The sequence below is a fragment of the Papio anubis genome, chromosome 5, assembly GCF_008728515.1.
Source record: "Papio anubis isolate 15944 chromosome 5, Panubis1.0, whole genome shotgun sequence".
Classification (NCBI taxonomy): Eukaryota; Metazoa; Chordata; class Mammalia; order Primates; family Cercopithecidae; genus Papio; species Papio anubis.
The window spans coordinates 6,503,283-6,531,166 of record NC_044980.1 but is presented as its reverse complement, the minus strand read 5'-3'; the positions used below and the strand labels follow the sequence as shown (position 1 = coordinate 6,531,166).

At 41.1% G+C, this 27,884-nt stretch overlaps 1 protein-coding gene across 6 annotated transcripts in view; it reads right to left on the bottom strand.

Annotated features, from left to right (window-relative positions):
* ADCY2 (adenylate cyclase 2) overlaps positions 1-27,884 on the bottom strand; it is a 424,606-nt gene that overhangs the window by 306,578 nt on the left and 90,144 nt on the right. The window contains exons 1-2 of one of the 6 annotated variants that reach the window (XM_021939228.2): positions 5,181-5,255; positions 4,681-4,985 (exon numbers count right to left, since the gene is read on the bottom strand). The exons of 1 other annotated variant lie outside the window; for it this stretch is intronic. In XM_021939228.2, coding sequence (XP_021794920.1) covers positions 4,681-4,728 — 48 coding nt within the window. In that variant the 5' untranslated portion in view covers positions 4,729-4,985; positions 5,181-5,255. Of the gene's footprint in view, positions 1-4,298; positions 4,618-4,652; positions 4,986-5,180; positions 6,100-27,884 lie in introns of those variants that run through there. 4 more of the 6 variants (XM_021939229.2, XM_021939226.2, XM_021939230.2 and 1 more) reach the window with 4 other exon arrangements.

Below are 27,884 nucleotides of genomic sequence, written 5' to 3'. Positions count from 1 at the left end.
GCCTTAACATGGAGTAAGGTGACAATTCATGCTACCATACAGAGGAACCTCGAAAACATGGTAAGTGAACAAAATCTGGGCAAAAGACCTCATAGTGTATGATTCCATTTACATCAAATATCCAGAATAACTAAACCCATAGGGATGGAAAGCAGATTGGGGGTTGCCAGTAGTTGGGGGAAGGGGACTGGGTGGGGAATGGAGAGTAGCTGCTGACTAGGTACACAGTTTCCTTCAGGGATGATGAAAAATTCTCTAAAACTAGATTAGGTATTGGTTGCACAACGTTGGGAATGCCACCTTAATTGGGTAATTTATGTTGTGTGAATTTCAGCTCAATCAAAACAATCAACATGAAACCTCTCAAAGAAATGTTTGGCATGAAAAAGAAAATGGTTTAGTAGGTAACAAAAAAAAAAGATCACTTTTATCATAAAAAGAGCAGACAGAACAACATCAAAAAGGATGAAAGGTGAACAATCCAGTTGGAAGGGACTGAGGTCAGGAAAATAGGGAACGGGACATGTGGCCAGCTTCCCACGCGTCTCTTGACTCCAGACAGAAGGGAAGCTAAGGAAAGTGTGCCCCATTTTCACAGTGTGACCTGTGTCACCTGAAGGGGACGCTCAGGCGCTGCACAGCTGGAAGGATGTGGTGCAATCACGCCAGCGCTTCTGGTACCAAGTCTGGACGTGAGCTCCTGAGAAGAATGTGGGCAACGAGCCAGGCTCCCGACGGAGTTAAAGGGGGAAGCCTGGGAGAACACCAGGCTTCTTCCCTCCTGGGAATCTGCACCACGTATTACCACCTGAAAAGAAGCATCTGTCACCACTTCACTATTCCAGGGTGGTGTCTGATCAGCTGTATTTGTGTAATTGTCATACACAGAAGAGCACAGGAAAGATTAAGGAGACATAGTCTAAAAATAAACGTGGGTCCTCAAAAGGCCCTCTTCTATTTGGCACTCCACGCTTTTTGGAACAGGCTTGCTGAATGAATGCTTGTTAAGGCACTTCGACCTGAAGAAGCATTCATTCTGCAAGCCTGTGTGAAGCTCCTGTGAAGGCAGCCAGGTTCTGAAGGTGAAGGGCGCAGGACAGAGCCCCAGCTCTCAGGGGCCTCAGGGTCCAGCAGATGAGACAGTCATGCACGTAGCTGTCATCTAGTAGTCTGTGTCCTGAGAGAAGGGCACCTGCTCTCACTGTGAGGAGACGACCGGGTGGACGCTGAAGCACCTTCTCTAATTCTTGTGAGTCCAGCCGTCTCGGGACGACAGCCAGGAGAAACCCACTGTGAGTGGGATAAATGACCCGGAATCCTCATCAGGAAGCCCAGATTGGGCATGGACCATCTGCTTCATGCCCCCGTCTCCTCCCATTCAATCTATATTTAAAAGGGCCCTCAGGCCAAAAATTGTGGGGGAACACATTGCCATAGCAATATTTTTTTTCTGGTAAATATTTTTTCTTTCACCTCTTTAAAAATAAAGGCTCTGAAGGTTTTTTCAGTAAAGCATTATTATTTAGCATCATATGCATTCCACTTGTTCCATTCCATATTTGGGACGTGAAACCAAGGCAAAAACTATTGTCTTAGACCGTTTATGTATAAAAATGCAAAGTTTGGCTAGGAAGACATATCAGGCATGCCTTTGGAGGGACTTGTAGTAAGGGATGCTTTATCTACACAGACAGGCTGGGGCACCTCCCTCACTTCATCTTCCCAAGGAAGGAATATGCATGAATTCTAGCCCCAAAATTATCTTCCAAAACCATTGATAGCTAGCAGCAGCATTCACTGGGAGTTTGCTGTGCAGATCCCTTCCCAGGTCTCCAGCAAGTCTGACTGAGAACCACTGAGCTATCAGAAAAGCTTCTTTAGGAATGGGAAAATCAATGGTTGTGTACTTATAGCTTATTGAGCAAATGAAATTTACTTTGGAATCTCTGTATTGCCCTCCCAGTTTACAGAAAGTATGTTCGATTAAGATACTGTTTTTTCTACACATAACATTTATGTAAAATCTTATATCCCATAACGGGTATTAAATGAATAATTTCAGGTACCAGAGTTGAAAATTACAAAAGAGAACCTCTCTTTTATGATTACATATTTGCTTCTATGCAAAAACCTTTAGCATTTCTTTAAAATTATCACTTTCGAGTAGCTTAATTTCGGATAACTTTAAAATTCTAATACCATCTCCATTAAAATATACTTCTGCAAATATTTTGAGCCTTGAAATGGAAGTCTGTGGAAGACTTATCCACGATAACCAAATGGAAAACAGATCTTCAGTTTTCTGAACACAGGAGCCCCTGTTAAGTATTCTTCATGAGACGGCAAAATTAATTTTCAAAGGTCAATTGTGCAAATTGCATTAAATCAAATCAGAGGTTTTAGTGGTAGTATTCCAGGAGTTTGGCTAGTGGTGCTTGGGGAGTGTGCGGCGGGTGGGACAGTGAGGAAGAAAGTCAACTACAGCTTCGACTCTCACAGGGAGAATGTTCTTCACTCCTTATTAATCCCAAAGAGTTCTCATTTTTTTTAAGCCTGCTTTCCAATGCAACTTCAAACAGGGCCATATGTAAAACTAAAATGGATTTGGCACATGTAAAGAATGTGTGGGTAAAAAGCTCCAGAAAGTCGAATGCTACCTCTTGGGTTTCCATGTTACCATGGGGACATCTCCCATGGCTGAGATTCCCCTTAGATGTAGCTCTGTCCAGAGGGTAAAGAGGGCAGAGCCAGGGATCTCATTCCTGTGATCCTGCACAGAAACCCCAAGTTTACACAATAGCTGAGGCGTCCGCACTCATTCCAATAAAACAGTTTCAAGTGTGTCTCTTAACTCCAGCTCCACACTTGCCTTTTGCAAGACATGCCTATCTTCCTACATATCTTCTACTTGCGTCTCAAGCTTCACAAGTTTCAAATCAACCAAGAGCTTCTTTATGTTTTTAAACCTGTTTGTCTTGCAGGATAACTCAAGTCTGCCCATGATGGCTCTGTCTCCAATAACCCAGGTGCAAATCCTTGAAAGTCACCTTTGAAAATTCTCTCCTCGCACCCACACTCAAAAACACGGTCTTCTCATTTTAGGATTCCAGACCAGTGGGTTGTCTCTGTCTGTCTGCTTCTCTCCATCCTGAACTCACTGAGCTGGTTCCTGGCATTTCTGTTTGTTAGGAAATACGATTTTATACTCTTTCCCTCTATGCCCTGCTGCCAAAACAAGGGAAGCAGAGTGTGTACCCTTCTCCTTCGTGTCCACTCCATGCCTTTCTCCAAGCCTTGGGTAACCATCAGGACTCTTTACAAAAAACCATTGCTTTCTTCTTTCTGGCCATGTAATGTAATTGCACTTCACTGTTGTCATTTCAGTTAGGTGAGAGGCGAGTGGAAACTTTAAAAGCTCATGCACTGTTAGCCATGTCCTCCTCCCTCCCCGGCAACCATGGAAACATGGAGTTGAGGCTTCTCCCAGTCTAGGTCCCCACGTGAGCAGCACAGCCTCTCAGCTGACCTACACAAACCTGTGTTCACGCGAGTGGTTGACAAACCTTTGTGATGTTAAGCCCCGAATTCCTAAGCACAGTTCAGCTGGTCCTGTTACCAAGCTTATAGAAACACACATGCACGCTCATGGGATGTCTTACTGATGTCATATTTATAATAATTGGGTGCTTTTATATATAATACCCTGCAATTTGCATTTTGTTCCATTAACTATATATCACGGGCCTCTTTCCAGGTCTATAATCACAAATATATTATTTACTTCTTACTAGCTGCAAAATGTTCCATGGCAATGGGTACATCATCTTTGACTCTAGTATTTCCCCACTGATGCTCTCCCTCCTGGCAGGAGTAATGCTCCTTCAGTTCTTCCTTGCTCCAACACCATTCTTTCTCTAATCCAGATAGCATTCTACTGCCAGATTCATGATTCTGAACGCACAGGTCTCATGTGTTTCTTCCTTGGATGAAAACCTCCTGTAGCTTGCCTCATACCACCTGCACGAAATGGAAAATCCTCCCCTGCCTCCACCCACACCCTCTAGTCCTCTTCATTCTCTTTACTTATTCAGAGCATTTACAGTCCCCATTTATTTGTTAATTTTCTCCCCTCACATGGGTAAGCATAGTGACAAAACCAGGAACAGCCAAGACCCCAATGCCCAGGACAGTACCTCACATATGGCAGATGCTTCACTGAATATTTGCTGTCTGCAGGAAAGACTATTATGCATCCTAATATGAACCAAGCCATAACCACCTCATTAGCATCTACTCACCAAATGCTTCTCTAAAAACATTCCAACATCCTCCTTGTTCCAACTGGACTCGCCATTAGCTATAGACATGTTAATTTTCAAATTACCATTTCTCTATTTAGTAGATCAATTACGTTGAATCACTCAACTGGACAGACATTTGTCAGATGCCTGTGGCAAGCAACAGCAGATACTGGGTTGAATCAGGAGCAGCCTCAGTTTGGGCAGCCCCTGTTCTCAGCCTAGAGAAGCTGGCCCCTTGCAAATACCCCACTCAACTCTCTTGACTCAGCACATCTGCTCCTGCCTATCCGAAAACACAAGATCTTCCAAAGAAGGCCAATTTTGAAGAGTTTGATACAATGAAAACTCAACTAAACAAGGAGAACATGAACACTGTCACCACTTTTTCATGAAGAAAGCTCTTTTGTGGAACCAAGTTCAAGCTCATCTTCTTTCTGGAGGGTGGGCATAACCCCCTCGGTGAGTGTGCAGTAAGAGCTCCTTGTGCTAATGAGATTCTGAGCTGGATTTTTTAAGAGGCAGTATCATAGCTGTGCAGTCAAACAACGGTGGAGTGGAAGGGACCATTTAATCCATCTCTTCCAAGGCAGGCTGCAGAAAGCATAGGACTTGGAAGATGAGCTGCTCCAATGATTTCATGGCTTCTTCAGATCATGCGTCAAGTGCATTAGCTTCTTGAGGCTGCTGGAACAAATTACCACAAAGTGGGTGGCTTTAAACAACAAAAAAATTTTCTGTCACAGTTGGGAGGCTAAAAATTTTAAATCAAGGTGTCCGCAGGGTTGGTTCCCCCCAGAGGCTCTAAGGAAGAATCTACTGCAGATTCTGGTGGCTCCCAGCAATCCTGAGCAACCTCTGATCACTCTGCTGCCATCTTACCTGGCCTTGCTCCCATGTGTCTGTGCCTCTGCACAGCCCTCTCTTCTCCCTGTATCTCTGTCCAAATTTCCCTCTTGCTATAAAGACCTCAGTCATTGGATTTGGGACTGACCCTAAATCCATTATGACTTCATCTTAACCTGATGACATCTGCAAAGACCCTATTTTCAAATAAGGTCACATTCACAAGTACTGCAGGCTAGGACTTCAATATATCTTTCTTGGAGAACATAATCCAACCTGTAACATTAGGTTTATGCTGTAATCAAACCAGGGTTTAGATCTCAAGTATTTTCTGCCCACTTCACATCCCATGTTCCATTCCTGAGTCAGACATGAAAGGCAAGTGTCTATAATATCAAGGCTACTTACAATTTATAAATCCAAACTAATTTGATAGAAATATTCTATTTTTACTTTTTGGACATAAAATTACTATGAAAATGGAGAAGAGTTGAGGTACAGCTTAAGCAAAGGTAGACCAGGCTCGTGGATAGGTCCTAACTTGATTCTACACACATCAGGTCTATCAGGGTTCCACTCTGTCTCAGGCCTCTGCTTCAAGGCCCATGGACTTTCACAGTGTGGCTCAGTCTTTCTTTCACAGTGCAAATATTCCCAAACATGCCAATCATAGATTAAAAGATATTCCCAAACATGTCAATCATAGATTAAAAGATGAAGCTTCTGGTTTTCTCTTTCAAATGGCTCTCAACTCTAATATACAAATGGAGTGTTGCCATTTGTTGCATTCTCCCCTGGAATGTATAAACAAGTAGAACCATCGGCAAGCTAATCAAGATTAGGTACAGAAAGAAAGCACAGTGGTTCTGTGGAGAACACACCATCAGAGAACTATTTCCTATTTTTGTTAGGCTAGTAAATTAAAGGAAATAACATCTCAGTGAACATAATGTATTTTATAACCAAAGGCAGAGCAATTAAAATCATTTTTCTCTCCAAAAAATCTAAGAAATTAGAAATACCATAGAATTTACATTAGTAACTTAATTTTCAAAGACATAGATTTTACCAAAAACCATAGGAATTATACCTTGTATCTCATTGTTATTGCAGAATACAACGAGAAATGCCAAAATTTAGTAAATATTGTCTGAGGAAATTTAGAATTTTTAAATACATTAATCTAATTGAGCATTCTTAATGGTAAGTTACGTCAGGCCTCTGAGCCCAAGCCAAGCCATCACATCCCCTGTGACTTGCACATATATGCCCAGATGGCCTGAAGTAACTGAAGAATCACAAAAGAAGTAAAAATGCCCTGTCCCGCCTTAACTGATGACATTCCACCACAAAAGAAGTGAAAATGGCCGGTCCTTGCCCTAAGTGATCACATTACCTTGTGAAAGTCCTTTTCCTGGCTCGAAAAGCTCCCCAACTGAGCACCTTGTGACCCCCACTCCTGACCACCAGAGAACAACCCCACTTTGACTGTAATTTTCTTTTACCTACCCAAATCCTATAAAATGGCCACACCTTTATCTCCCTTCGCTGACTCTCTTTTCAGACTCAGCCCGCCTGCACCCAGGTGATTAAAAAACTCACACAAAGCCTGTTTGGTGGTCCCTTCACACGGATGCGCATGACAAATTCTAAGTTCAAAGTAATGTATTCTCATTGGATGTCATCTATATCTCAAAGAATTGATGACTTTGAGAATATTGATGACTTTGATACCATTTACTAATCAGGAACACTGTTTAAATTTTCTGGAAACGTAACTAGAAAGCTGTATAGTAGAAATGTACTTTAACATTTTCCATAACCAAATCTGTAAAACAATAAATACGTTTTCACCTAGATGATTATTTTCTTATCTTGTTCCTTGATAATACTTCACACAAGGATTACTCTGAGTCACAAATATATTTTTTATACAAACATCACAAACTGTGTAAAGGCATCTTCTGTTTAATTGGGGGAACCTCATTCATCCCAATGTCTTATGCTAAACTGTCCACTGGCTCAGTTCTAAGGTCTAACTCCTAATTCCCACATTCATATACTATAGCGGATTACACAGACCTAATGACCGAATTGTTGTTAATATTATTTACAGGAAGACATGACATAGAGACTCTAAATTATCAAAACAGGCCTAGAGTATGTGGATGCAGTTTTCACAAGGGATATTTTATGCCCCAACTCCAATGAATCTCTGTCCTTCGTGTACTCTCTCCCATCTCATTTAATGAAACCCCTAGTCCCCAAACCTAGGAAGTATTCTTAATAGTTTTCTCTTCCTCATTCTTTCCACCCCTACAAAAACATCCAGAGCCCATCTACTCCCTCCTGCCTGTGGTTACAACATCATCCAAATCACATGATCATCCCTGGATTCCTGCAACAGCATCCAAATAGCCTTTCTTACACCAGTGTCCCCTAGAATGAATTTTATGCACAGAAGTCAAAGCAATATTTTAAAAAGTTAAATCTGATAACAGTAATCCTCCTCTGTTTATAGCCCTCTGATGGTTTACTTTTCTTTTCTTTTCTTTTTTGATGGAGTCATGCTCTGTCACCCAGGCTGGAGTGCAGTGACGTGATCTCAGTTCACTGCAACCTCTATCTTCCAGGTTCAAACAATTCTCCTGCCTTAGCTTCCCGAATAGCTGAGAGTACAGGTGTGCACCACCACGCCCAGCTAATGTTTGTATGTTTAGTAGAGACGGGGTCTCACCAGACTAGTCTTGAACTCCTGGCCTCAAGTAATCCACCCACCTCAGCCTCCCAAAGTGCTGGGATTACAGGTGTGAGCCACAGCGCCTGGCCCCTCCAATGATTTTCTGTAACACTTAGAATAAATTTAAAGTCCTTATAATGCCAATAAGGGTCTCTCATGATCTAGTCCTGGTGCTATCTCCAGTCTCGCATCCTATCAACTCCCATCACCGCCATGTTCATACTCCCTCCACACCGGCCCTCCTGTTGGTCCCTGAGGAACCGCAAGGCCTTTGCAGTGGTTGTTTTTCTGCCCCAAAGTCCTTACCCAAATCTTTCCTTGGCTGGCTGTTTCCTGTCATTCAAGCCTTACCACTCAATTGTCACCTCCCCAGAGAGAATCCCTCAATCTCCCTATCTAAAAAAAAACCTTTCGTTTTCTTTCTTGCTAATCATGCTACTTTTTTTTTTTTTTTTTTTTTTTTGAGACAGAGTCTTACTCTGTCGCCCAGGCTGGAGTGCAGTGGTGCGATCTCAGCTCACTGCAGCCTCTGCCTCCCGGGTAAAAACAATTCTCCTGCCTCAGCCTCCTGAGTAGCTGGGACTACAGGTGCGCACCACCATACCCAGCTAATTTTTTTGTATTTTTAGTAGAGATGGGGTTTCAGTATGTTGGCCAGGATGGTCGCAATCTCCTGACCTTGTGATCTGCCCATCTCGGCCTCCCAAAATGCAGGGATTACAGGCGTGAGCCACCACACCCAGCCCCTACATTCTTTATATCATTATTGCAATTAGAATGTTTATTTCTACATCTTTAATTTCTTTATATTTTTGAAATTTTGTATCTTCTGTCTTCCCCCATACATATGCAGGCTCTATGGGACAAGGACACTGTTGGGATGCATCCCTGCATCTGCAAATTCTACACAGCACCTAAAAAACCTCAATGCAGATTTGCTGAAAGAAGGAAGGAAACACCTCAGGTGTAGTTATACTTGAAAGTTATGAGCGGGGAAGCCCCAAGGAGGCTGACTGAGCAGAGGCAGGTTCTCAGCAACGTGGAAGTCCAGGGCATGTGTCGGGTGCTGCACACGTGTTAATTCCCTAGTGCCTCAGGCAGCACCTCGATGGCAGTCATTTTATCCCTGCTCATCTTAACCTCTCTTCAGTAACAGAGTATCATAACTCTTCATTTCATATTCTTCACTAAAAGATCCACGCATACTATAAGTAAGTAAAACCACCTTAGAAGAAGTAATGAAAATTAAATCAACTCCTTTGCATCCACCGTATGTTCTGTACGTGTGTTAACCTAGGTGTCATGACTTTTACCTGGAGAGATGCACTGTCTGCCCTTTTCTCCCAGTTCATTGAGAGAGTGGGAGGTACCAGCATCCTCAACATTTCCCATGATTTCCTGGAACAACAATGACCCTGCATCCTATTTGATTTTGTGGAGCTCAAGATCTTTGTTAACACCAAGTATGGTGCTTGGGCCCGAGCCTAGTCATGCCTGGGAGCTTGTTAGGAATATACTCTCTTGGATCCCACCCTAAATTGACTGAATTAGACTCTATGGTAACCCTGCTTCCCAGGTGCTGTGCCTGTGACCCACACCACTCCAAAGGGTTGTCAGCGAGTCCCGTGATCAGAGTTACTCTTGCTATAGTGACAGCCACTGCAGGGGAGTTTCCAATATTCCAACCAGATACATAGGACAAGGATCATGCATTCAGCTCTGCCATGCAGTTCTACTCAAGGTCTGGTGCTAAATAAATGTTGACTAAATCAATGAATCAGTGAACTAGGAAGAATGATTATGCATCTTTCAACTTGGTTATTCGTTTCTATTTCTTGACACCTCCAAACCAAGCTGATTTTAAAATAAAAACCACTGAAAAAGGCCGGGCGCGGTGGCTCACGCCTGTAATCCCAGCACTTTGGGAGGCCGAGGCGGGCGGATCACAAGGTCAGGAGATCGAGACCACGGTGAAACCCCGTCTCTACTAAAAATACAAAAAATTAGCCGGGCGCGGTTGTGGGCGCCTGTAGTCCCAGCTACTCGGGAGGCTGAGGCAGGAGAATGGCGTGAACCCGGGAGGCGGAGCTTGCAGTGAGCCGAGATCGCGCCACTGCACTCCAGCCTGGGCGACAGAGCGAGACTCTGTCTCAAAAAAAAAAAAAAAAAAAAAAAAAAAAAAACCACTGAAAAAATATATATTTCCTTTAAATTTCATTTCTACTTAATAAGAAAAAGGACCACACCAACAATTACAGAGGACATGAGACTCTGGCCTTTTTCAGACCTTCTCTGTGTCATCATTACCCCATTCTGCTGCTTCTGTTTTACTGATGGAGAGCTCTTGTTGCAGAAAAGGTAACCAAACTGTCCGTTTGCGTCACCAAATAATAACTCTTACTCAATACCTGACCATTTTAAGTAGAATGCCATCTTTCTTACTGTGAAAAGCATAATTGGAAATTCTTGGAAATTCACTTTATACTATTTAATAAAATCTTTTATAATCATAATTCAAGATAAAAGCTCAGGAACATGTTGATTACTAGATTGTAAAAAAGATTCTATCTTTCCCATACAGTTAGCTTAGGCTTAGAATATCAACTCTATAGAATGTGAAAATATTTCTTTAAATGTTATATTATTAAGCGAAAGAATCCATATTATGTTCTTTGAAGGAAAGCCAGGGCTTCAAAAGAGTAATGATCAAATCATGAATCACTGGGTAGCTTTCATTCTTCTTCTGAAAATGTTATTCAGAGTTAGAGAGATTGATGATGGAATCAGAGGTAAAACAATAACTTTCACTGTGCTTTTTTAAATTTAAAATAGGTAGGAGGTATGTCATACATTTTTAAAAGCTTGAGAAAAAGAATAGTAGGATATAACATTAACAAAAATCGGTGTCCTGAGGGAATGCAGACAGCTGACTGTCTTCTCCAGCTCTCCATCTGTTCTGAACCCTCAGTCTCTACGCTGGGTAGAAGGACGGTGGCTGTGGATTCCGGCCCTATTTCTCCTCCTCTTCTCCTAATCCTGATTCCTTCTTTTGCTGTGAATATCCATGTACCATATATGTCATCTTCCCTCTCCATTCACCATGCATGCATTCATTTATTCACCAGTACCGATTTTAACTCTACAATATACAGGCATTTTCTTAGCTATTATTGATAACACAAGGACCCCACTCTCAAGATCTCTGAAGTTTCCCAGAGTGAAGCCCTATCTCCAAGCTTGTCCATTTATTTTCTGTACCTTCTTTCTTTCCCTCACACAAACATTACAACTTCAGGATCTCTCTGAAAGCCTAATTTGTTTAGTTAAAGTCTGCAAACTTTTTGCCAATAATTAACAAACAACTGTCTTATGACTGAATGTGGGCTCTCATCTCCGTCTTCATAGTTAAAGCAAACTCTGTTCCTTGGGCCTGGAATAATAGTGCACTGTTCCCACATAGTACTCCTGTGTCCCCCAGTACCTATTCAGATTGTGAAAGACTTCTTTTGGAGGGGGTTCTCTTGGCCAACGTGAGGATGAAAACACAACGGTCCCTTCCTTGCATTGTCCTCAGTTTCCTAATGTAGAAGATGTGGTGGAATGCCTGATCGGCCCACAGTTCTTTCTCCTTCCTCACCCGGACATGGAACCCGGCAGGTGGAGTGTGCTCCTCACCCACCTGAGCGTGGACCTGGCTGTGTGACTCACATTGAGTAACAGAATATGGGAGGTAGTGATACCTTGCCAGTTCAGAACTGAGGCTTTCAGAGGCCTCAATCCATATTTTTGCCAGCCCTCATGGAGCTCTGACTTTCCACAATGAGGCAGTTGTGGTCCAGAAAGTTGCATCTCTTCAACTGAGTCCTGGATTAAAGACATATGGAGCAGATCTGGACCCAAACCAAATTCCGGAGTTCATCCTTCCTGCTGAGCTTGTGGAGAAGGTGAAAAGAGATCAGACAAACTCAGCCGACCTGAAGACTAGTGAGTGTGAAATATGAAATAAACTATATTGCTATAGCCACTGAGATTTGCGGCTTGCTATTCAGCATTATTTATCAGAGCAGAAACCTAACTAATACAACAACTTTTGTCAGAAGTAAGGTGCTACTGTAACAGAAACCTGAAAATTGGTAATTATGCCAGTGACTGGCAAAAAAGGACTCAGGCAAAATGTTAATTCATTGGAAAAATAATTGGTAAACACAGCTTCTAAGATAGCCATTTACCAATAATGCCCAGGCATCCCAAGCTCTTTGAATTGTATGATAAAGTCTTTAGAAACATCAGAAGAAGAACTGAAAAAAGTGAAATATTACACAAATATCTCTCAGTACATAGAAAAAAATGTGTCTACCTGAAAATATTTTATAAGCGGGCTTTACTGGCAAGTTTTTTTTTTTTTTTTTTTTTTTTAATTTTACAACTGGGAAAAACAAGGTACTGAGGGGTTAAGTAGTCGCCCAAAGTCATAAGGCAACATAGAAAGAGGCCGTGATCTGCTGAAGTCAAACATTATTCCTACATAATCCCTGAAGGTTAATGGAGTACCATGAGGTAAGCTCACTCAGTACACGGGGTATTCACGTCGTTCAAAATACAACCTTGAGAATCTCTCTGCCCTAACAAAAATACCTCGTTCCAATACCAGGAGATCCTTTTCCTTAAAAATTACCTTTCTCATCAAATGCAAAGAAAGAAAGTTTATTTGGAAGCAACCAGGTAAGGTAATGTTTATCAGAAAGTGCCTCCTTATTTTTTCTAGTTACATAATTAGGAGAAAATAATGTACCTTTTGATGATTTTTTTAATCATTTATTTCAGAAGGTAGTAAATAACTTTCTACCCTAAGTTTTTACAAAAGTGGCTGTGTTACCATTTTCATCTCTCCCTGGCTCCCTTTCGATGTGCACCAGCAGAACACAAGCCCTCCCGCATGTGAAGAAATCCCCATGCCTCTAACTTGGCATGTAGACATCAGTCAAGAACATGGCAGGCAGATCACGAGGTCAGGAGATCGAGACCATCCTGGCTAACACGGTGAAACCCTGTCTCTACTAAAAAAAAAAAAAAAAAAAAAAAAAAAAAAAAAAAATACAAAAATTAGCCAGGCATGGTGGCGGGCGCCTGTAGTCCCAGCTACTCGGGTGGCTGAGGCAGGAGAATGGCGTGAACCAGGGAGGCGGAGCTTGCAGTGAGCCAAGATTGCGCCACTGCACTCCAGCCTGGGCGACAAAGCGAGACTCCGTCTCAAAAAAAAAAAAAAAAAAAACAACGCATCACATATTTACCCCTTTGTATCGCATTATTCCAACTTCACTTTCATTAGTATTCAGATTCAAATTATACAATACACTGCCAATAAATCAAGGATTTATTCTGAGCCCACGTGTTCAAAGAGAAAGTTACAGCACTTAGGTAGCTAGTATTATAAAACAATACACTCGGACTTAGGATTTACTTAAATAGCAATACATTGATGATTCCATCAAAACAATTAATCAATCAAATATCACAGTGCCCTGGCTTTTCTTAAACCATTTTTTTTTTTTCTTGGGGAATGGTAACCATGGCCTTCATTTTTATTTATTTTTCTTTTCCTGTTCAAATGCCAGCTGTTTCATCCTACTGTTAAGGACTGGGGATAAGGGAATCTTTGCTGCATGTTTGTCCAGTATATAATAACATAAGTGTTGTATGTATGAGGGTTTTTAACTTTTAAATCACTGGCCTATATATAAAAACATCTAAAAATAGTCTGCGTATTTTATATGCAAAAACTAGTGATACATTTTTGAAGGTATATGATCTTTTTTTAACTTCATTTTTGGCATTCTTCCAACTGTTTACACACTTTGTTGAGTGTTTGGCACCATGCTAGGCTGAATCTATGGCTAACAGACTATGCCATTGGCAAATACTACCTTATTTCTCTTTATGTAAAGGAAAATAGTGATGCGTGAAACAATTTGGAAAATAAGTGATCACGCCCTCAATAACAGGTAGGCTTTGTAGAAGAAATGGTGTCCTGGTAAATTGCTTTGAATTATACCATCTCAGAAGTGGGGGGGGAAAAAAAGATAAGGTCTTCATAAAAAAAAAAAAATAAAATGTTATATAAAAGGGCTTTTATTTATATTCACTGTTTTGGTCCTTATGAATATTCATGTCCATATTCTTTTGAAACATTAAATTTATTTAATCTGAAAGGCCAGCACTTCAGATGAGAAAAGCTCATGCAGGGAAAATGAGTGAATTATTCATCTAAAAACAAATATTGTTTTGGGACTCCGTTTTATACTTGTGTATTCAACAACGACATAAATCAGCATCTAGTGGAGCAGTGTATTGCAGAATGGGCTCTTACCGCAAAAAGACCCTCCACGTTCTAAATGCCTTTGTTTGTTTTTCTCCTTACTGAAAGAGGACAATCTCAATAGAAAGGATGCATATCCGTGAGCGACGAACACGAATTATTTTAGCATCTGCGTTGGCTCAGTGGGGCTTTCTTGAATTACATAACATCTTCCTGCACAGTCCTCGGCTCCAACCCATCAGGGGGATGGTCGCCTGAATCCTTGTGCTCTCCTCTGTATGTTCATGCCAGTGGGGCCTCTAATGAGCAAGTCTACTGCCCGACAATAATTAAAGCTCCACCGCCTAGTGCACCAGCAGCTCCCTCACATTTCTATGGGACTCCATGGTTTCCACAGGATGTGGTCTTTCGAAGCCTTATTTACACCCAGGATTAAGTTTCAGGGTTATATTACCCTTACGACATGTACCATGCTATTTAAAACAATGAGAGTCAATCACTGCTATCATGAAAACCAAAAAAACTACACACCTTAACAGGCTTTGTATTACTTTAAAATCACTCCAGGCCAGGCACGGTGGCTCGCACCTGTAATCCTAGCACTTTGGGAGGCCAAGGTAGAAGAACTGCTTGAGCCCAGGAGTTTGAGACCAGCCTGGGTAACATGGTGGAACCTCATCTCTACAAAAAATACAAAAATTAGCCACAGAAAGGCGTGGTGGTGTGCACCTATGGTCCCAGTTACTCGGGAGGCTGCGGTGGAAGGATCACTTGTGCCTGGGAGGTTGAGGCTGCAGTAAGCTGTGATGGTGCCACTGCATTCCATTCCAGCCTAGGTGACTAAATGAGAGCCTGTCTTAAAAAATAAATAAATAAACCCTCTCTTCCTCTGAATGCAGTAGTATAATTTAAAAAATAATAATAATAATAAGGCTGCAATTTTCAGTCAGGCATGGTGGCTCACACCTGTAGTCCCAGCACTTTGGGAGGTCCAGACAGGCAGATCTTTTGAGCCCAGGAGTCTAAGCCCAGCCTAGGAAACACAGTTAAACCCTGTCTTTGCAACAAGCCAAGATCGCACCACTGCACTGCAGCCCAGGCAACAGAGCAAGACCCTGTCAGAAAGAAGAGAAGAGAGAAGAAAGAAGAAAGAAAGGAAAAAGAAAGCAAGCAAGCAAGAAAGAGAAAGAAAGAAAACACTTCAAAGACAAGCAGGCATGGTACTTCTTGCTGAACAGTGTTTATTTTTAAGGTGATAACGACTTGGCTATTACCTAAATATTAATAGGTGTATATAAAGTCCTGCCTTCATAGACATTATGTTCCAGAGTTCAATGTTAACTATGGAAATGGGAAAATTTCACACTCTGCATATTTTCACAATTCTATCCCTTTTAAAAGGCAGATGTTGAAAATAGACTCAATTGGTTTTATCAAAAGAATACTGTATTCTAGATTCTGTAACATTTGATATTTGGGTTTGCATTTGAGTCCATTTCATGTTTTTTGTTTGTTTGTTTCTGGTTCATATGGGATTTTGTCTCTGTTGTTTCACAAACAGGTTCTTCATTTAAGAGGTAGCCATGAGCACACATTTAACCCACACCCGGAACAACATGAAGCTCTAGGAGTCGGAATGCCTTCGGCTGATATTGTTTCTAGAAGCCCACCAGGTGTTTTTCTCAATCCCAGAAGCCAGGGCAGCTGAAATAGCTCTTCAAATAAGAGCACACCTACATCAGGAGCACAGCCAAAACCTCAGTGAAACGTGCCTTTCACTGATTGCTTTCTGTGGCGGTAAACTCCCGCAAAGGACAAACCCAGGACAGTGAGTGGGTGTGTCTGCTGCTCTCAAAAACGCCTGTGCTTTCCTGCATTCTGTTTTCTCTCCTGGAAATGCCACGCCTGCCTTCTTTTAAAAAAGTAGTTAAATGATGTTAAAGACTTGTCTTTGACTGTGGGTTGAACCAGGTGTCTATGCAATGTGCTCTTGTGGCATGAGTGCCCGCATGCACACTGGCACTGATCTCTACTATCGAAACACTCTTCCATTTCACCACAGCTGTGTGGGCCATGTTTCTTCCTCTCTATGTTAACAGTCATCGACACAGCTGACGTAACTGTGCGATAGTCCTATGAGTTATTTAATGGATAAGAAAACAGAATCGAGAGGTGAAGCACCTTGTCCAGGTCCCCCCAATGGCAGGCGGTAGCATGTGGGTCAAAACCTGGGAGTCTGGCAGCTTTCTTGCCTCTACGCTCAGCCTAAAACTCACATGCAGTTATTAAACTGACATGACTTTAGGATGAAGCCTGTCTTACTTAGAAAGTTCAAATACATTAATAATCATCTGAAAGAGTACGCAGAAGTAGGGGGGCAAGCCATTGGTTTCTCATTGTCACCTCTACTTATAAACATTCACCTCTGCCTCTGTTGTCATGCACTTGAATGGCCAAGTATTTTAATACCTAATTCACTGCATACTTCTCAGGCACTTCTCAAATCTTGAGAGGAGAGTGTTAAGAACAAAGAAAAGCACTTATATGAGACTGACATGAATTCAGGGGAAATCAAGGAACAAATACTCTGGGTAAAGATGAAGTCCGGTGAGATCAGAGATCATTTCATTTCTTCATTCATTAAACCATATTTATCAAGCACCTTCTGTGTGCCCAGCTCTGTACTCCCTGCTGGCTAACACGCGGAGCAAAGGAAAACGAGTCTTAATCTCATGGAGCTGGGGCTGCAGTAGGCACCAGACAAACAGCTCTGACAAAGGCACAGGAGTTGCAGATTATCTGCAGGACACAGGAACCCGGAAGGGCAACAGCTTTATTATATTATATCAATACTGTATAAATACAACTGCCTCAGGAAGAACCTTCTGGGGAGAGGAACGATGCCTGCAAAGCCTGGTGCTGGAGATCCTTCACATGGAACGATTTTGCTCTGCTGATATCCATGGACACTGGGTGATTTCACTCGTGTCAAGCACAGTATTGGGAAAAGCTAGATTAGTATCAGGGTCATTCACACTTTTCCTGAAAAGCTTCAAAGGAGCTGCTAGAAAAATGTATGGGTGAATTATCCTGGAAGAGAAGTGTAAAACCATGAATTCACAGAACATGAGCATTCCCTTAACCAGTCTTTAATGAACATATATTTGAATGACCCCCAAAGTTAATTTCCTTTGTTGTTAAGCCCATCTCTTTCTCTTGGTACCATCGGGCGTCAGGACCAAGAGATCAGCCCGGAAGCACAGAAGAGGGCCTTGTGATGCTGAGGAAACTGGCAGTCCAAAGCCTGCCTCTCTGTCCCGGGCCACGATGGGAATAAGAGGTGGCTTCAAGGTGAGGAAGGCAGTGTGAGATGACGGATGCCTTCTCCTCTCTCTGGACCAGAGGGGTTCGGTCATCACTGGTTGACCAAAGTGCCCATAGCTGGGGCTGCTCCCTAGCCTCATATGTGGGGCTCGGGTGGGAAACAGCCTCTAATGCTGCCCTGCCTTAATTTGGGGACTGCCACCAAGTAAATAGCATAGTGTGCTTAGGCAGAGGGCGAACACAGTCCCACTTGCATTTGGTGTACGTGGTTTTCATCAGGGGTCACATCCTTTTTCCTGATCATCGCTGCGTCTTTGAAGAAGTGTGAATGTAAACACTGCTCTGTAATCACAAGGCACACATCAGGACCAGAGAACGGCTTTTAATTCATCCACCAGCCTAGTTCCTTCTCCAGGGTACAGCGTGGTTGTGTCTGGTTTCCTTCCCAGGTAGATCAGCCATGTTGAAAGTCTCCCATTGATTGTGAGTAGTAATTCCCCAGCTTAGGAAAGAGACTCTCTGCATCTTGGTGAAGGAACCATTTAGTGTGATGCCTGGGTGTTGCAATGACAAGGGTGTGGGTCCTCCTGTTAGTGGACCTAGCCTGAGGGCAGGTGGAGGAAGCAAAGAATCCACTGATCCTGCAGGCTCCCTGCCTGGTGGAAGCCCCTTGGACTTCCAGGCCAACCAAGGCTGAAGGTGGACTCAAGGACGAGTGAGTGCCCTCTCTTCAGAAGTCTCCACCCACTTCCCCCTGCAACATTCTTTTTCCTTTGTAACATAACTTGAAGTTACTAGGGTAGAAAAATCTCATTCTTTATTTTGAATAGATATGAGTAAACATCCTATGTCACTATCATTCCTCATGGTCTCTCACCCGCTGAGTTTCCTAAAAATTATTTCTGAATTTTTATTCTATATTGAAACTAAACTTCTCAAGCCAGATGACACCATTTAAAAATGTAACTAAAAAATGTCAAAAAAAAAAAAAAAAAAAGCCGACATTGAAAAAGATCCATGATTGTGACTGAAAAGCATCCATATCTTAATAATTTCTTTTGTTGAATAACTTACCATCTTATGCCTCCAGGTTGTTAATCTTTAGAAATCCTCCTGCATGTTTAAGTATTTCCATCGAGTTTATGCTGTGCATGCATGCATAGGACCTCTAGGGAAAGCAGCCACATTTGACTTTGGCTTCTGCATTCCTCTTGCTTCACATGGAAGCATAGAATAGAATAAACACTAAACAAAACATCTTGTCAACAGCCTCAACAGGAAGTCCAATGAAGGAAAAAAATGTAGACTTAAAAAAAAAAAAAAAAAAAAAACTTTTATTTAAATTGTAGCTGTTACTTGCGAACAAAAAAAGATGTTGAAAGTTGTCCTTAAAAACACACATAAAGACGTTTTCAGAAACCCTACACCATCATTCCAACTGTGAAACTGCTTGACGAACTTAGAATGCTTCCCCACTTCAGAAACACAGTTCTCCCTGCTGGTGAAGCTTGTGTTGATCATTTTCAAAGAATGCTTTTTCATCTCAGACCTAAACCAAGAACTTCTGCAAGGATCCTAGTTTCTTTAAGGGGAAGAATATTTAAGTAGGAGCTAGGCGTGTGGAGTGACCTTACCCCAGGGTGCCATGTTTTTCCAGTCACTTTCTATGGCCACAGCTAAGAAACACATATGTAAATATTTATTAGAAATAACTACATTCCATTTAGTCCTCCTGTTTTCAGAGTGTCCTCCTGGGCCTGACAATTCCTCAGACTTTCCTCGTTTTTGATGACCTTTACAGTTGTGAGGAACACTAATAAGGTATTTTGTAGGATACTCCTCTACTGAAAGTTGTCTGGTGTGTTTTTCTCCTGATTTTACTGGGATTTTGTGTTTGAGGGAGAAAGACTACCCGGGTAAAGTACCATTCTCATCACATTATAGCACGGGGACACACTGTCAACATGAGTTTTTGCTGTTGATGTTGACCTTGGCTAATGGGCTGAGGTAATGCTTGTCAGATTTCTCCTCTGTAAATTACCCTTTTTCCCCTCACTTTCCACTGTACTCTTTGGCAGTAAGTTACCCAGTGAAGCCCATACTTAAGGAGTGAGCGATTCTGCTCTCCTTCCTTAAAAACAGAGTATCTACATGAATTATTTGGAATTCTTCTGCAGGAAAGAGTTGACTATTCTCCTCATTTATCTAAACACTTGTTTATTTCAGTGTGGACTCATGATTATAATCCAATGGTATTCAAATACTTCCAGCTTTGATTTTCCTTGGAGAAATGGCTGATTCTAGGACTGGGGCAAGAAACATCCAAGATCAGCTGTGAGCCTCTTATAGTACACGTAAGTGCATAAAAACAAACACAGATAATCCCACAATAATGAGGCATGTGAAAGGACCAAAACATAGGAGACAACTGAATGTTCTTCTTTGTTAGCCTTCCGGAATCACCTTGAGTCTCTTGTAAAAAGCATAGAGTTAAGTTTTATTTTATAGTTCTTTTTTCTTTCTTCCTCTTATAAGTGAGTTAAGCCCATTTACATTTAGTGATATGACTGAAAGTTTCCAACTTGGCCATGCAGTTTATCTTGATTTTACTGTGTATATAATATTGTATTTACTGTGTTTTTTCTCTATACGGGCAGTTTTCTTTGCTTTTTCATTATATTTATTTGTAGTTAGAATATATATTTTGTATTTTTTAGTGGTAACATTTTATATATATATATATATATATCCACCCACATATATGTACTTCTTTAGTGTTCTGTTCCTAAATAGGTATGTATTATTTGCTTTGTTAGCTTTAAATTATATCCTTTGACTCCCATTTATTACTTAAGCAACAATGAAAGAACTCACTTTATTTTTCTTCTCTCTTTTCCTCTCAGTTGTGAACCTTTTATTAAAGTGTGGCATCAAAACACAAAAGCACAAAATTTCTAACTGCACAGGATGATGGATTTTACAAAGTGAACACAGTTGTATAATCAGGACCTAGAAACAAAATATCTCAAGCATTCCAGAAACCTGTCTTTTTGCCCCTCTCCCTCTAGCAAATACCCTACAAAAATAACCACTTGGCCGGGTGCGGTGGCTCACGCCTGTAATCCCAGCACTTTGGGAGGCTGAGACGGGTGGATCACGAGGTCAAGAGATTGAGACCATCCTGGCCAACATGGTGAAACCCCATCTCTACTGAAAATGCAAACATTAGCCAGGCGTGGTGACACGTGCTGCTACTAGGGAGGCTGAGGCAGTAGAACTGCTTGAACCCGGGAGTTGGAGGTTACAGTGAGCCGAGATCACGCCACTACACTCCAGCCTGGAGACAAAGTGGGACTCCATCTCAAAAACAACAATAACAACAATAAAACAACATTAACAACAACAAAAAACACTCTGATTTCAAACACCATGGATAATTTTGGCTGTTTTTAACATTTACTTGAATGGACTCATATCACATATATCCTTTTATGCTTGGCTTTTTCTGGTCAACATTATACTTGTGAGATTCATCTATGTCTTTGAATGTAATCATTATGGTTGCTTCATTCTCATCACTGTCTAGCATCCCATTGTGTAAATATAGCACACTTTATTTAATTGTTCTTCTGCTAGTGGACATGTAGGTAGTTTTCTAATTTAAACTACTACCACGGTGCTGCTGTGAACATTGTTGTACATACCTTTGATGAATATATTTTAACAATTATGTTGAATATAAACTGAGAAATGAAATTGCTGCGCAGTATTCTGTGTACATGTGAACTATAGTAGATACTGATTTACAGTTTTTCAAGTAGTTGAACCAATTTACATTATCAAAAGCATTATATAATAGTTTTACTTACTCTATAGCCTTGTCAATACTACTCCCATTTATAAGTTTGATTATCTCTATATTTTCAGAAATTATCACACTTACATATACCGTTCTCCCACACTTGTCTATACTTTCATTTTACTCTCAGATCTACAGAGTATCCATAAAGTTTGAAAAGAGATAATATTGTCTTTACTATTATTGTTTTGTTTTACAAAATGAAGGTGTTCTAGAAAACACTGTGAATGTTCACCTACGCTTCCAGTCTCAATGAATACACTGCAGAATTCACAATATTCACTTATTCAGTGGATATCCTGAGTCCTTTAGTTTATGCTTTTCAGCCATTTCTTCTTAGATAAATCTGGTCCTTCAGTCTGGTGCTACTCAAAGTGTTGTCTAGACTGGTAACTGGTTAAATAAATATAAGAAACTTGTGCCAAATTAAATAAATTATTTCATTACGAACATTGTTCAGTGCAGTCAACTTTTTTTTTTCTGTGCAATTTCTTCCTAATTCCACTTGGACATGGTTTCCCTATCTGTCTCCGCTGGTAGCTTGTAAGTGAAAGTTTATTTTTCAACATAAAAATTACGTAGGTGCTTGCTAATTTCTCTCTCCTCATTATGGATCAATTATGAATGACTTTTGGATGCTTTAATTTGCTCTCCTTATTGATGTAATTTTTTTGGAGGGATGTGTGAAAAAATTTAGATTATGAGGCCGCCTCAATTAGATATTACTGACACTAGAATACTGAAACTGGAAACTGTAATTTCCTGTTTTTATTCCCAAATGGTTAGCTAACACTTTTTTTGAAGGCTCAAATTAATTTCCCACTGATTTGAAATGACACATTTATACTTGAAACTATTTCTGTTCCAGCTATCCATTTTTATTCTTTTAATTATAACCTTTATACATTTTAATATCACAAAAAATTCAAGTAATTCTCTACAGATCTGCTTTATATAACTGCCCTGGTTATTCTTGTTTGTGTATCTTCCATATTGTTAGTGACATGAGATTAATCTTCCCATACTTACATGTGTATTTTGGTTGAGAGTGCCTTCAATTGAGAGATTGAAGATGGGAAATTTGATACTTTTTGAAGAACATTGCATTTTCATAAGTGGGAATGTGCTTTATCTTTGGATACACTAATAGCTTCTCTTATGGCATTCCTTAAAGTTTTATAGTTTTCTGCACGAATTTCTGAATAATACAAGCGTATTTGGGAAATTAATAAGGACCTGAGTCTATATATTTAAGGATCAATTAAGCACCTGAGAAAATTGACCTAAAAAGATTAATGCCAGGGAAATTCTGACCATTGCTTATGTTTATTCCTAGATATATTATTGCTGATATATTCATATAATATATTCCTAGATATATTATTAATGTAAGTAAAGTTACTGTCCCATTATATTTGCTAACTTTTTGTTCCTTATATATTGGAAAGCACTTAAGCTTCACACAGGAACTCCTAACATAATTAATCTCTCCATTAATGCTAGTGGTTTTCAATTGAGTCTCTGGTTTATCAGGAGCTAATACTAAAAATGACTAAAATTTACAGAAGGTATACTCTCTGCCAACTATTTTAAAATAGTAATCTTATGGGCATTATCCAATTTATTTTAACAACAAACTTGTGAAGTACATGGTACTAATATTCTCAATTGAAAAATTAAATATTAATGCTTAGAGAGGTTAAATAACCTGGCCAAAATCATTCAGTTATTATATATCAAGGTCAATGTGTAATAGCCACAATTAGTGATCATTCTTTCTAATCCTTTCTGTATACTTTCATTTTTCTCCTTGTTCAACCAGCTTGGTTAAGTACAGCATTATCCAACAGAATTAGGAGCACACATCCTCTTTGGTCTTCATCTTAATGATAATTCCTCCAATGTTACATTCCTAAGAATTTGGAGTTAGCAATTTTTATTAAAATGTTGTTGTTGTATAAACATTTTATAAAGTGTATAGGAAACTTCCTTTTGATTTTTTATGTTGCTAAGAGTTTCTCCCCTATAAATTAGAGTGGATTTATCAGAACTATTTTTCGGCATGCCTTTTTGCGTGGTGTGTTGTTTGCCTTCAAAATCAAATATTTAATGAAAAATCATAAGTCTTAGACAACCTGATAGTTCTAATCTTTGGTTCTTACGTTTTAAACAGGCCATTCACACTTTAATCTTGGACTATGCAGCAGCAACAACCACCCTTCAGTGCTCTCCTAGGAGAACTGCACTTACAATGGGTTACTTTGCAGAGAAAGAACACGCATGTATTGGTAGGCGTGAAAGAAAATTATTTTTATAAATTCAGTCATCTTCTACGTGATTACTCCTTTTTCTAAAATGACTGAAAACTTTCCACTGACTGGCTAAATAATTCATTGAAAGTGCCTCCAAATCTATTTCTAAATTTAAGAAATGAAAAGTATTTCACAAACTATTTTCAGATAAGGATGTCAAAATGTTCAGATTTAGCATACTCGCATAACGTTCCAGAGGGAAAAAAAGGTACAGTATGATTGTTCCAGGTTTACTTGTAATGAGACCAACTGCATTGGAAATAAAACACTATTTAAGAAGAAACTTTTATTACCAACAGATGAAATAACTTAGTCTCCTCCAGAATAAAAGCAATTCATAAATACACTCATTTTAGGTCATTTCGTGTAAAAATAACTATCCTCCTTTGCAAATAGATTTAGATTCATTTTCTGGGAACAAAACAAAATTTCTGAATCTAAGGTCTGTTATTCTTCTGCAATAATATCCCCTTTTATGCTTATAGCACTAATTTCCAAAACTGATTAATTTATCCTATCTTAAGAGTTCATGGTAGCAGACTAGTGTCTTCCAAACAAAAGAGCTTGATGATGTAATGAAGCTCGAGATTCCTGACACAGAGATATAGGCATTTCCTGGCACACAAAGAACGAGGGCACAAGTTCCCACGAAGCCAATTTAACTCCTTTTACTTAGGGCATATTTGTGAGTGAAGTCAGACGCAGGACATGTAGGTGAGGCACAGGGGTGATTAAGGCTCACATACATGTGCAGGCACCTAAACACGGCTAACAGACTAGACCGCACCAGAGATAGTCACCAGGATATTAAATATGGGTTTGCCTGAGTTTTGTTTTATCTTTGAAATAGGGAAGATTCGAGCAAGAAATGGTAAAAGCAAAGTGGCAGCAGAGATGAGGAACAGCTAGACAATTCCCCAGACGGGTGTGACCAAGCCCAGGTGCAGTCACTGGCACATCCACCACATGGCGGCTGGTCCAGTGTTCTCTCAGACAAGCCTGGTTTAGAAGGATGGGGCCAACAGTTACAACACCTTTTCCACTGTCTAAAGTTTAGTCAAAGCTACAAGTTCAACTAATCCAAATGAAGTCTGTTTCTTTGTTTTACTTGTTCTTCACACCTTGTTGAATTCTGTTACTTGACACCTTGGTAGGTTTCCAGGCAATTCACACTTTGCTGGAAACCAACAAGAGCATTACCAAGTCCTTACTGTGACATTAAAATGGAGCTGAGAGTCTCTGCCTCTGTAATCACTAACACTAATTAAAGAGTTCACCCCCATTAGCCTTGAGCCCTCACCATCTGCCAAGCCTGAGGAGCCCTTGGAAACAGAATCCAGACTTTGCTCACTAGGATGGGTTAAAGATGGTGAAATTTGAGCACATGTAAGAAGTACCCAGCTCCGTTTTGAATAACAGGGAAAATACTACAAGAAGCACAATGTCCCATGCAAAGACTTCAAAGTAGAATGCAGTGTGTGGGGACAGCATAGAGTTGAGAGCAGAGAGAGGAGAGGCCAAAGCACCTGCAGATTCACGAGCTTCAGCAAAAAGTTTAGAATTGATCAGGGGCATAAGGAGCTACAGAAGGGTTCCAAGAAGGGGGCGGGATTTGATCACACTGGAGTTTTAGTAAGATTACCTGCCCTGTGGGTTGCAAAGGCTTGAGCTGGAGGCAGGGCAACAGCGGGAAGCTGGTGATTCCCATGGATGGGTGGACCAACTGGAAAAAAGCACTTGAGGGCTGCCAGCAAAGCAGGGTGCATCTCAGCACTAGAGCTCAGCACCATCTTGTGCCTCTCCTTACTGGGGGCCCCTGTCTGCACATATTTGACTGCTGAGGCACAACCAAGCCTACACTGCACAGAGCAGGAGGGACCTGGGGACCTTTCCTCTCTGCAGCTCGGCTTTTCCAGAGGCTCCTCCTCTGGTTTCCACCTGGACATGGAAGAGAGTGTTATAGGGCTGGATGCTGGGTTTATGGACCTGGGCCAGGGGTACAGACTTGCACTTATTTGACTCAGTTTCCTTTCTGCCTCAACCTGCCTTCCCATAGGCCAGGGATGCTAGAGATGGAAGACTTCCTCTTTTGCTTAGGATGAATCAGCAACAATTGGTGTATCTCAGAGCAGTTGTTGTATCCCGTGATTGAACTCCTAAAGCTCCCAGCTCCACCATCTCTCTGTCACTTTCTATGTATGGTCCTATCTCTCTCCACTAAGAAAACAGAAAACAGCAAGAGCCAGTCTCCTCAAATTCACACTCCTGCCATCCCAAAGCTGCATGCCTACTGTCTTCACGTCTTCTGGGAAGGGATCCCCCTCTAACCCCACATCGCAGACATCATTGTTTCCAGCCTTAAACAACAGAGTTCCAACAATTATTTATTCCTGGTCCATCCATGTTGGTGTCCATTTTCAGATCCTTACACTTTCAAAACAGGCTCTTGTTTCTTCCTTTCTATATAAAGACACCCGACGCCCCCTCTCCTCTCTCCTTCACTCCCCTGTCCTCTCCTTAGAGAAGTAACAGGCACTCACTTCTTATTCATCTTCCTGCCATTCCATGCAAAGAAGAGCTGCTACCCTCCAAGCCCTGCTGAGAACCTTCTGGAAGGCTGCCCATGCCCTCATTGGCTGCTCATGGAGAGATGGATCCAGGCTTTCTCTTCACTGTCTTTCCTCCCAGCCTTGCAGATCAGTGCTGACTCCTGGCTTTCCTCCCATACCTCTTACTTTACTTTTGCTTTCCTTTTCTTCATTTAACTCCTTGACCTTCTCTTACATCAATGGTTTGCAATCTCTCTGCCATTAGCCACTGCCCTGAGACACTGAGGAAGTCAGGCTGTCTCCCCACAGCCACACTCTTCCCAGGACGTAGCTCAAAAACCCAGCTGAGCACAAGAGCGATGGCCATGAACTGAGGATGCAGCCCGGGCCCTCGCAGCTCCTCACCATGTCCTTTTTCCTTAGCAGGGATCTCATCACAGCCACAGCATCACCACTGCACCACTGAATGCAGGTGCAACAGTCTCTGATCTACAACTGCAGCTCACCCTCCTCAGACTTCCAGAACTACAGTGTCTCCTACTTACCCTTCATTACTATTATAACACCTTCACCTCCCCCAACTGGACTCTGCAAGCCACTCCATTAACCTCCCTCCTCTGGCCTTTTTCTCCTCTCAGATGCAAATCTCTGTTAAAGGCACCACCCTCCTGCCTGGTGCTTAACTTAGGAATCTCAGAGTTGCTCCCACATCTAACTGGTCTATAAGATCTGGCAGCTCTATGATTCAATTCTCCAAATATCCATTGCCTCTGGTTCCCTTTCTTGACTCCTACAGTCCTTCTTTAATATCTGTTCATCTTCTCATGGCTTATTACAGTCATTGTCTAACTGAGCTCACAGGGGCTGGTCTTCACGTCCTGCAATCTAACTTCCCCACAGCAAAACTGCTGAAACATGGATATGATCACATTCATCCACTGCCCACCCCTACAAAAAGATTGGATGATTAACTAATGCTTATGCAAAAAATTCCATCCTGTGGTGTGACATTAGAGGTCTTTACAATCGCACCTCCACCTACCACTGTGGTCCCTCTTCCAAACATGTCACTGACCTACATATACCCAGTAATGTGGCCACAGCATGACACAGTGATGTGTGTTCTCCTCAGCTCCATCCTTGTGATGGTCCCTTTCTAGGTTCCCCCGTGCCCTTTCAATCTGGTCAAGAATTTCCTACTTAAAACTCAAGGCCAGTGCAGGAGTGTGATATCTGCTGCTGAGAAGCAGACATCTACAGCACCTGGCACCCTGGTCCACATGCCCTCCACCCTGTGACACCTGTGCTCTTTCAGGGCAGAGCCCCTGTGTTACTCAACACTGTGCAACAGACAGCCTGGCACACACAGGAAGTTCAGTTCGTTCTTTTTAAAATTTAATAAATGACCACAATGTGGAACATGGAAACAGAATATAGTAATAGATAGATGAATAAAATAAAACAACTTGTTAGTTAGTTTCATATTATAATATGATGTCAACAACCCAGTTAGGGGCTATAACTTATTTGTTACATAAAGTAGTGATTTTTAACATCTACTTTAGACCTTAAAATATCAATGGCTTATGTTTTAAATTATCTATCAAAATTATATAAACTGTTTTCCTATATATAAGGCA